Genomic DNA, 12,251 nt, shown 5'->3' with positions numbered 1-12,251 from the left:
TGTAGCAGCCAACCAACTGAAAAGATTTTGGAGCGCTTGTATTGACATTTTACAATTTAAAAATATCTATCAAATACAAATACTTAAATTTTCGGTATCAAATAGATATGAGCATATAAGTATTTCTTGATTATGAGAAGTAGGTTCACATGCTAGACACTGTCAAAGGCTTGTTGGTCATCTAATCATACTGCAGAGCAGTATTTTTTATATGCAGTGAATTATAATCAATAAACGGAACCAATTTTTTTAGATTATTGATGATGGTATATTTTTGAAATATATAAAATATTCATATAAAAACATATATGGGTAATAGCTAACGAATATGTCACCTTCGCATCGGATTGATTTAAATTTGTTGAGTTCAGATGAAATACAATCTGAACTCAACAGTTGGGAATCCTGATTTTATTGGAGAAACAACCTCACAAAATGTGGATGTTAATTTTTACAACTTAGTTTACATATTGCTATTAATATTTATCGGTTAAAATTTTGCAATAGGTGTGACAAAAACCGGTATAGCTTCAGTATAGCTTTCTATGTTGGGAACTTTAATATGTACATATGTATAGATAAAGTCTCTTCATAAATTGAATTATTCGAAATTATATTATATAATATTATTACACATAACTGTTATGTAATCAAAATAATATAATTGGAATAATTTAATATGAAGAATTGTTGTTTGTAAATATTTAAAAACTATGTATAACTTTAGTATATTTACCTGTTTCACAATATAGATAATAAGATAAGTATAAATATTTAAGAAAATTTTCTTTTTTATTTGCAGATTGCATCTTGTGTTCGAAACCTTATCATAAAAATAAAATTAATTTAAAATATAAAAAAATACAAAACCATAAATCTGTGAAATCATCCACACTTTTCCATTAATTATTATATATGGTATAGGGTTACTGTGTAAAATAAATTGAAACAAATAATAAATTTTAAGAAAATAGAAATGCAATTTTAAAGGGTGACGACGGAAAATTTAATTAATAAAAAGGTTGCTAGCTTGAAAATTGAATATTTCACGTAGCTACTAAAGCAAAAACGGGCGTATCCGTTTCCGTTTCCGGTTATAAATAAAATAAAATAAAATAATAATTTCATTTTGTTGTTCATTTACAGGATGTGAAAATTAACTTCTCCACGTAAATGTTTAAAATATTTCTGGAGAAAACTTGTGTTCTAGTAAGAATATATATGTTTTTATATTTTTATTAAAAATATAAAATATGAAATAAAAATTTATAATAATAAGAAATGTATATATAAAATAAAATTTTTTAAAATAGTTATAAATTATCCAACAAAATATAAAGTGCAGTGTTTTGAATGTAATATGAATAATAATTATGTTATTGCATTAAATATTAATTACACATAAATATATGTATGTTTAAAGCTTAAAGCTTAAAAAAATTATTTATAAATAAGTTTGGGTGCAGTCCAAGTATTTCTAAAAGGCTTAAAGCATGTGTTGTATACTACAAGAAATATAAAATAATAGAAATGATTAAAAAGTTATATAAAAAATAATATGAGCGAATAGAAAGATTATTCGTTCAGAGCATATTCCAGCTATTGAAAAATCTGAAGCCTATGTATACATATATAAAACCATTGTGTAAGCAAATAACAAAATACCAATTACCAATTAAAGTTTAAATTTTGAAGCTGTGTCGTTCGATTGTGCAATTATGTTTGCTCGTCCAGCTCGGGTTTCATGTGAATTGCTTATATCGTTGCATTCATGTTAAAAATGCCGTTGTGATGTGTAACATTTGCAGGAGCAGAAATATTAACAGTTCGGCATGAAATGGAAGCAGCCATTCGTGCATCAGTGCAGGTCGGTGGTCCACCGCCCTCAAATAGTGGTCAGCAGCAACAACGCGGTGGTAGCAGTCAGCAAACGAATGATAATGGACCATCGTCACATCAACTACATCATCATATTCATCAACAACAAACTTCGTCATCCAACCAACAACAACAAGGAAACACCACTAATAGCGCTCAGCAACATCAACAACAACAACACCACCACCACCACCACCAACAACAACAACAACAGCAGCAACAACAACAACAACAACAACAACAACAACACCAACAACAACAACAATCAAACATGTCCGCTTATCAGCCAAGGATATCATCGGGGGCCTCTCCGATTCATAGGTGAGTTTCAATGAGTTTAAGTTCATCTTATGGCATGTATATACACATTTGTAAGAACTTAAACAAACAGATTCATATAATTAGAAACCAAATTTTTCCAGAATTTTAAAAATTAAATGAAATTTATATAGAAATATATCATTATATCATAACATAATGTAATGATCAACTTCATGATTCGTTGCATACTAACTGCTTTATTGATTCGATATATGTAATTTACACATTTAATTTATATGTCCTGTTATATACTATAACTGTAGTAATTAGTAGTTAATAAACATTCTGAAATGACATATTTTATTTTTGCACTTTGGGAAACGCATGTCTGAGGTGCTTTAGGCATATGGTTGCCATTTTGTGCAAATTCGAATGCCAAATGTATTTACTTAATTTCTTTAATATTCACTCGCCTTCAGATATTTCACACCTTTTACAGTTCATTCCTTGAAGTCCATAAAATTTGTTAGATTGGAGTCGATCCATTCTGTAAATATGAGAAGGTGGTTTTTATAAATATTCTATAATAACAGCTTTTGTGGAATTTTTGTAAATTTAAAATAGGGAGGAAGGGCTGAAAACTAATAGCGGAGCGGTAATCTAAATCGTGGTTTTAACTAGAAGTTGGGTTCTCTCTCTCTCTTTAATAAAGGGTTTTTTTTTGGCATGCAAGTACTGAGATTAGTTATATGGATGGGTTGCATATGATAAGGGACATTAAGAATCTTGATGCTGTTTTCGGCAGTTACCATAAATGAATAAATTTAGTTGATAGTCAATTTTTGATAATATTGTTGCTTTTATAATACTAAGAAGAGTAGATCGGTGGGGGTGGGAGTGTTTGGAAGATAAATATTTTATCATGTTTAATCTGGAAAGTATTTATCTTTTTATATGGATGTACTGTTCTCTAAACATATTTTTCTAGTCAAATATTTCATCTAAAGTTTATACATATACATATTAGAGATAAAATAATGATTAAAATTAATCTTAATACTACAAAAGCTCTGCTTTCGACACATATGAAAAATATATTATCACAGGGGATACGAGCTCCAGAGTACTTCAACCAAATGGATAAAATTCAATTATTATTAAATATATTTTTAACTGAGTTTAAATATTTTTGATTAAATATTAACACCACGTCAACAAATAAGTTATGATTCAGCTATTTCTCTTTGTTTATAATTGTGAAAGTTTATTTAATTAGAAATTATAAACTTTGACTTTTTATTAACATATTTAACTCAGGTGTTTTTGTATACTGATGCTTTTTTCAGCCAGAATCCCACTTGACCTCTTCAAATGTGAAAATAAATAACACTCCTGATAGAGGAGATCCCTGTGGAAAGCCGCTCATAAAAGAATGGGAACAAGACCAGCAAGAATTAATTTTTTCTAAATCTAATGATTTAGAAGGCTTACGAGAATTTTAGATTAGATTTGTAGGGTTTAGAACTGGGAATAATATAAACCATTATATGCGGTGCAATGTTGTTATATAATTTCATTATTATGTTGAAGCTAGTTGAGTAAGTGTACTTGAGCACTTTTATTCTCAATTAACAGAGAGGTTTCTTCTTATATAACAGCTTCCTGTTCTTAGTATTGAAAGTTTCATTTTTGAATAATGATTGAAGGTGATGAAGAATTTTGGAACAGCTAATTCTTTTTAATTGAACATATTTATGCCATGTAAATCGTTTATCCACCGTAATGTCTAGATATTTAATGCTATTCTCGCAGTTTATTACCATATTTCCCACTCTCACTTTCGACGGGTTCTGTCTCCACTGACTCGTAATAAACAGAGCCTTAGTTTTTTAATTTTTGATTTTTATTTTCCATTTCTGGAAATACCTCAGGATGAGGTTTATTTGCTCCTGAGGTGTGTTGGTTATGTTGAGAGCACATTTATCCGAGTATAGCATACACGTGTCGTCAGCATACAACGCCAAAGTCGAGGGACCTAACATTGGGATATCAGATGTATAAATTTTGTAGATAGTGGGGGAAAGTGGGGAACCCTGAGGAACCCCTGCTTCTATAGTTCGGACTGACGAGAGGGCGCTGTTGTTTTTCGTGCGAAAGAACCTCCCAAGACACCGATGACCTTTGTTAGCCTGTCTGGAACACCTAGAAGAGACATTTTTACTATCAAGCTATCATGCCAGATCTTGTCAAAAGCTTTAGAAATATTAAAAATGATCATTCCAGTTGACTCTCTTCTACTGAGGGCTGTTTAGATCATTTGGGCCGTTCTAGCCAGTTGAAGCTCCATGGACAGGTCATTCCTAAAGTCAAATTTCTAGTCAGAGAGTATATTGAGTGAAGCCACTACAGCATTTAATCTACCAAGAATTACCCTTTCGGCTAGCTTTCCTATCGTTGATAGCAGGCATATGGGTCTCCAGTGCTGCTGTAATTGTGGGTTTTTATCAGGTTTAGGGAAGATAATCATTTGTGGCCAGCTTCCAGGTGTAAGGAAACTCACCTAGCTTGAGCATGTAATTAATTATGTTGATAAGCTGGATTGCGTTCTCCGGCAGGTTACGTAGGCATCTGTTGTTAATTATATCATGGCCAGGCGCCTTTCTAATATTTAATTTCGCTATAATTTAGGGATTTCTTGGTAAGTGCATATTGCAATGCTATTATCTAGCTCCTGATCCAAAATATTATTTGCCTCTTCGGGATACGTTCTTCTTCCTCTGAGTCACAGTTTAAGTCTTCATTAGGCTGGAATTGAAGCTAAAGGGTGTCCGCGAAGGTCTCGGCTTTTTCTAAATCTGTGTATGCCAAACCTGTCACTCCATGGATGGGTGGGTGGTATTACTGATTTACGCTTCAGCCTGAAGTACTTATTCATGGCCCAGAAGGCTTCATTCAAGACCCATCAGAAATTCACTCCGTTTCACGTTTTTAAATACATAGATTTTTTTCCTGATTTCATTTGAGAGACGGTTGGCTTTCCTTCTGCTCTCTGGGTCACCCGTTATTTGAGCAAATTTTAGGACTCTATTTCGATTTTTAATGATGTTTTTAATATACTGCGGCAAGTTAAAATAACTGCATGGTTTGAGGGTGGAGCAGCTATCCAAGGCCTGCTTTAATAGTTGGGTCAAGTTCTGTATACAGTTATCAAATTCCGCTGATGTTTCTGGATGGATGTTGATGCAGCTAACGTCTACTAAGTTCTTGAACGCATTCCAGTCAGTGGTGGAGAACGTCGGGTCATTATATTCATGGGGTAGTTTTCAAGAATGAACACAACCTGTTTATGTTCGGAATCCAGCTCATCTAAAACTTCCATAAGCACGGTATAATCAAGGTTGGACATGTCAAGGTCTATTATATGGCCTGCTCCGCCGTCGTAATGAGTTGGCTCGTTAGGCGCATGGAGTTTAGCATATTGTCATTAACAAACTGAACAATTTCCCTTTCGGCCCTATTCGTACTTCTATCACCTCAGTTTCTGTGGTAACCATTCAAGTCTCCCGCTAGGAATGTGGGTAAGTTGTTACTGATCATTGTTGCTAGATCTCCCAAGTAGGTTTTCACGCTTGGCGACCTATAAACTGAGGTAAAGATGATATTACCCGCCGGACATTCAACCTCAACTGAAGTAGCTTTGAGCGTTTGTAGGTTGTTAATTCCGAAGTGGTATTTGATGTTTTTCCTTATGAGGATAGCAGTGTCCCCTCCTCTTCTTAAAGTTAAGGTTGGCTTTGTAGGATGACCTGCATCATATTCTTCATAATCGAGTTTAGTTGTTCCTGGAAGTTGTCCATTAACTTTTCCTGTTGAGCAGCCGGTGGATGTGGCTTGGTGGGGATTTGTTGGGAGAAATTTCTAGATTCTACAACATCCGCATACGTCATTAATGACCTTATTGAGGAATATTTTCGGAGCACACGGGGATCCTCTATAATTTGCCGGATGATCACCACCGCAGTTTGAGCATTTCGGAGGATCCTCACGAGGTTTCATATATAGGGAGTGATGATGCGTGCCTTCGAAATTAACTTCATATTTCTTATGAAATATTATTTTTGCGCGATAAGATGGGACCAGTTTGTGTGTACATTAAATTAATGGAGGACAACTCCCGTGAACATTCTCACTTTGGTCCAAATTTCAGTTGAGCTGACAGAAGAATTTTTCAAATTTGTTAATTTGTTAATATTCGCGTTTTGCTTTCTTCAAACTTTTACAGTAGTACTATGCTTTTCGTTTATGGTATTGAAGAGTGATGACTGTAATGATTCACAATGACTCTAATTGTCACTTACTTGTTAGCGGAATAGAAAAGTAAGCAGCGGGGCGAATACTTTTTTAAATACTCGGTTCTCCTTTGTTCACATAATATCATTAAATGTATTTGTTTTTCAAATTAGAGCATACTATTGCTAGTCCCATCAGTTTTATCAAACTTGACCTTTAGTTTCATTTTTGGGGAACTAAAGTGCTAGGTCAATGCCAATGTTAATAAGATAATGATAGCTTCCATGCAGATCAATCAAAGACTTCCAGGAAGAGAACCAAGCTATGTTTGGAAAATAGATGGTAGTCCAGATGTGTGTACGTTGCTTTGAAAAGTGATAGGTTTCCTGAAGATTAATTATTGATGGTGAATGGAAAGTTAGTTTATGGAAATTGTTGAAGTCACAATTCAAATTTCACTGTATTATCAAAATCACAATAGCTGAATTTAACCGTACTGTAACCAAATGTCACAACCGTTCTTAAAGAGTGATAATCGGAGACTGTTAATAGATACACATAGCAGAAAAAGTCTACGGATATTCACAAAATTTTTCTAAAATTACGCATAACTTTTTTAATTTTTACTCAAATTCATTTTTATTTCCTGATTTATTTTAAACAAGGAAACAACAATAAAATTCCAATATAAAAAATTAACAGTTATTCTTTAAAAAAAAATTAAACACAATTATATGCAAAAGTAGCAATTTTGAAGCAGAAAAAGTCTACGGATATTTCTTAATATTTACATTAAAACAATAAAATTCACAAAAATCTTAAATTTAATAGCCTGTGGGATAACCTCTGCATTTAATAACCTCTGTTAAGCGTCTTTGCATGGACTCAACCAGCTTTGCAGTATCCTGTGCGTTTATTTCTAGCCATTCTTCCTTGATTACGTTTCTTACTATATCCTTGCTGGAAAACATATGCTGGCGAATCTTATTTTCCAAATAAACCCACAGATGTTCTATAGGACTAAGGACTGGTGATTCTGGTAGTGTTTGAAGTTGCTTGAGAGCATGATACAGCAGCAAAATACGTAAGATCGCTGCTGTGTGCTTAGAGTCATTGCCCTGCTGAAACAAAAAGGTTGCCTCAAGTCCTAACATTCTGACATTTTCTTTCAAATTTGTTTTTAGAATATTTAGATAGCCATATTTTTCCATTGTATCTTGTACAAATTCAAGTCTGACCGCACCATTACTTGCTATACACCCCTAAATCATTACGCCTTCACCACCACGTTTTACTGTTGAAATTGAGTTTTGTTTATCATAGGCTGTGCATAATTTTCTCCTTACAAGTTATCTAACTTTGATTCAAAATATGTAAAATTAACTCTCATCGGAGAAAATAACTCATATTCAGAACTTTATAGGTTTATTTATATGCTTTCTTGCAAAGCTTAATCATTTCATTCTATTATATCTGGATATGTATGTCTTCTTTCCTGCAACCAGGGTATAATACATGCATTTCTTCAAAATTTTCCGCACAGTTTTAGGACATATTTTGTTTTCAAGTATTTCGGCAATATGTTCAGCTATTCTCTATTTGACAGAATTGAGGGGCGGCTTGTGCGAGGTCTAGAAACAGATGAATATTGACGACCAATATCTTCAGCAATTTTTCTTTGGCTTACGTCATCTTTCTAAAATTTAACAGTTATTTGTCACTCACTAAAACTAATTTCACGTCCTTTATTTTATATTGTATATAAAAAAATATTATTAAATGTTTAATTCTTAGACTTTTAGGAAGTCGACTAATAATTAAATATCATTTAATGACACTTTTATGCTTGCAAGCGAATTTAAATTAGCGGTAAATGTAAATATTAAGAAATATCCGTAGACTTTTTCTGCTATGTGTGTATTCCTATGTAGAATGGCGTTTGTTGTAAGAAATAATGTTGTATGACTCTCTGAAGTATAATACATAATGTAAAAAATATAGTAATTTTTTCTTTTTAAATTAATAAATATTGTTAAATAATTATAACAATTATCATAATTTTTATTAATAATATTAAAGAAAATAATAACTGAACTTACAAACTAAACACTAATATAAAGGGATATAATAATATACACACAATATATTAATATTAAGAAAGTGATTTAAAAGAATTAAATTCAGGTATTCCACTATGTTTTTTGGACCCCTAAAACTGTGTTTTAGGAAACCAATTTGGAGAAATGCCTATGCTTAAGAAAAATCAAGCCAGGTTACAGTTAGCCGTTGTTTAATAAAAATCTTTATATCCTATAAAAATTGAATCCCAATTTTTGACTCTCCAACGATATGGCAGATTGTAGTTTTATTTATTTATAAATCTGAAATCGATGTTTATTCAAATACATGTGCACGTCTGTTAAAATTTAAATTCCTAGTTATTTGATTTGTATTGTATACAATATATATTGTGGGACGTTGGGATGGCTTCCGTTCACATAACAAAATCTACACAATTATTCGACGCATTTGTGAGCTTTTCTCATTACGTTTCTAATGGCGTTTGGAAACATCACGAATGGCCATCGATATGCCTTTTGAAGTTAGTTCTCTCTCAACTGCCCTTACGAGCTCGTGCAGGGCAGACTTTGTAGATCTCCGCGTCCTATAGGCATGTTGATATCTGCTTTAGGGATATTTCAATATCGTAGTGCATTCTAGATAGTCCACTATTACCTTTTCCATAGCTTTAAGCATGAACTAGGTAAGGCTGACTGGTCTAAATGACCACAGTAATATTTAAGTTTTAATTTCAAAACTAACTGCGCTGGAAAAGCATAAATTATTGTAAACAGAATTTACGTATTTTAATGATTTGTGATATTAAACTAACAAATATGAAAATATTGTCGAACAAATGCTTAAACCTTGACAATTTAAAGTGAAGTGCTTTCAAAGCCTTTTTTTATATATATATAACATAAAATTAAAACTATTGTTGCTTTAGTAAATGTCTATATGACAAACTGTAATCATTTCCTTTATCCTTAGCATTTTTATAAGCAAAACTTAAGTTGTTAATCAGTTAAAAAAAATCGTTTTATATATTTTAAAATGTTCTCATTTTTTTTTTCTTATAATATTTTTATTTTGCAATTGTATGTCTTTGCTTGACTTTGTATGAAGACTAAGGGCTTCTGTGTAAGCCCTTTTTTCTGTCTTGGGTAGAAAAGTCATTCTCTCTTCAAGCCTAAGGGACGTACCTTGTTGCCAGTGACGTCCTGAATATCTTCGTGAGCGTATCTGCGAGCAGGTCAATTCCCCAAGGCAGTAGTGCTGAAAATATGCCACCCAACCCCAGTGACTTGAATGGAGCGAATGTCAAGATGGCATTCCTAACTGCATTTGTGGTCACTATCCTTTCTGCTTCACATCTTTTAGGACTGTCATTCTCTTTTTGGGAGAGGGCACTGGCCTTCATCATATTTGAACTTTCCTGGAAAGTGGGTTTCCATGAGGGAGTTAATGACTCTTCTACAGACTCCGTTATGGTACTATCCTTTTAGATTAAATCAAGTTTCGAAACCAGGTCTTTGGGGACCATTTTTTGTAACTGACTTACTTCAGAAGTCCCCTTCTCACGCAGACCCGCGAAACATTGATGAAACGAAATTGTGCATATTTGTCCAGTGTTTCTAGCGGATTTAAAACTATTTTTTTCATTATTTCTTTGAATTTTTTTCGATTGACATTCCACTCGAGATTTTTTTAATAGTACCAATTAAACAAGAAATAATACTAAGTAAAATAATGTTTAAGTTTAAAAATTATATTATATAAATGAACTGTATACACAATATTAAAATGAATCGACTTAAATTTCCTTCTCTGTATCTGTTCTTATATTAAATATTATATAAAACTCAAATATTAAATTTATAAATTCATTTTATTAATATTTATATTAAATTATGTTTTATTAAAGTTATTTGTAATGTATTACTCATTCGGTAGCCAGATCGAGAGTGAGTTTAATTTATTAAGTACTTCCACTTTTTTTTTCCAAGTGCAACTTTATTTTGTTCTGATCATAACTATATGCAACCGCAATGAGCGCCATATTTTAAAATTATTAAAATTAAGATATTATACCAAAGGAAGTTTATTTATGTATTTCTTTGCATATTCAACGCGCTTTTGTCTGTTTATGTGGTTTCTTTCGAAATATTTTTTGAAAAATACATTTTCTTTTTAGCGACTATACCACGATATCCAGCTTTATGTAATACTAGGTATTCTAGCAGTCTCCGCACAAATACTTTTTTTAAATGATTGAGTTACATATTTCACAATTTTCGAAGAAGAAATACGAGGGTTGATATTTATCATATGGACTATTTTTCGCTTTTCTCGGACTGATAAAACTTTTGGACGGCCAGGACGCGGTTTAGATGTTAAAATTCCCGTTTTTTTTAAGGTTGTCCACTATGCGTTGAACTGATGAATGCGTTCTTTCAATAGTTTACCAATTTTGCGGAAACTTTTTCCATCTTTCCATAGTTTAATAATTTTTTTTTTCATATACACTGATTTCTTTCCCCCTTGTTTCCATACTTTAAAATAGTTATTACCAGAGTTCGTATTTGCGTACCCATGAGCGGCTCATTTTGGCTCATTCTGCTCACGGCTCATGAGCCGGCAAAAAACTCTTTTCATACGATGGGTCACGCTCACGAGCGAGCCCAACTACAGAGCTCACGCTCACGAGCAAGAGCCGCCATTAAGTTATAAATGGGCTCACGCTCGTGAGCAAGAGTATGAGCTGCGGCTCATGAGATCTCATGCGCCCAATTTAAGATTTTGCTATTATTTTTTTTTTGTGAAAACATGACATTAAAAAAGATTTAAAATATTAATAACATTAAACTAACTATAATATGGAAATAATCTAAGTTCTTAAAATAAACAATAAATATATTTGTATTGTTTATTTGTGGAAAATAATAATATTTTATAAATTTGTTTTTCAAATTCAAATTATTGTTTCATTATATTGTTTTAATATAAATAATAATAAGCTAAGTTAATTTCAAATTTTATATTTTCACATATAATGTTTATAAAAATAAATAAAGCAAATAAACTAATAAATCATGAGCAGCTCTTTAATATGAGCAACTTGAAGGCTCTCGCTGGTGAGCAGCTCTTCAATATGAGCCAATTTTGGGCTCACGCTCATGAGCCAATTTTGGGCTCACATAAGAATTGGCTCTTGCTCGTGAGCCTGAGCTGCTCATGAGTGAGCAAATATGAACCCTGGTTATTACTTAAAAATTAATTGATCACTGAGCTCGCTAAATGTTACATTCAAATGCTAAATAATACCAAATGAGCAAAAATAACAACAAACTGCTTAAAAATTAACGGTATTTACTAAACAAACTGTACGCAGACTTTTTGGTGCCTATATTTGCATGCAGGGAAGGACACTTTTATCCCGTTATTTCAAGAATGAGCAGACGAATGCAATTTTTGTCGTTTGCTATTTAAACTTTAGATTTCAAAAAATAAATATATGTAAAAATTTTAATTTAAAATATTTATTTATGTTGTGTTTCATTATCACCAACAAAATTCGTAAGGTGTACGCAGACTTTATTGGCTATGTGTAAATTGTTCTATATTGATTAAAAACGAATGAAGAAATGACAAGATCAAAGTGTCAATTGTTATTATGGAACGTAATGAAATTTGGGACTTGAAATATCTACTGTAAACTGAATTTGTACAATCAATATTGTATACAAAGCTTTCTTCACTTT

The 12,251-nt window shown here is 32.2% G+C and overlaps 1 protein-coding gene across 2 annotated transcripts in view; it reads left to right on the top strand.

The window, feature by feature from the left end:
- The first annotated feature begins 1,431 nt into the window (after positions 1-1,431).
- LOC119665891 overlaps positions 1,432-12,251 on the top strand; it is a 94,650-nt gene continuing 83,830 nt past the window's right edge. For both annotated transcript variants that reach the window (XM_038075144.1, XM_038075143.1), the window contains exon 1: positions 1,432-2,199. In XM_038075144.1, the coding sequence (XP_037931072.1) occupies positions 1,838-2,199 (362 nt within the window). In that variant the 5' untranslated portion in view covers positions 1,432-1,837. The remainder of the gene's footprint in view (positions 2,200-12,251) is intronic.

Source organism: Teleopsis dalmanni, chromosome 1 (genome assembly GCF_002237135.1).
Source record: "Teleopsis dalmanni isolate 2A chromosome 1, ASM223713v2, whole genome shotgun sequence".
NCBI classification, from domain to species: domain Eukaryota; kingdom Metazoa; phylum Arthropoda; class Insecta; order Diptera; family Diopsidae; genus Teleopsis; species Teleopsis dalmanni.
Note: the sequence above shows the minus strand (reverse complement) of the source record. Positions and strands in the feature narration are given on the sequence as shown.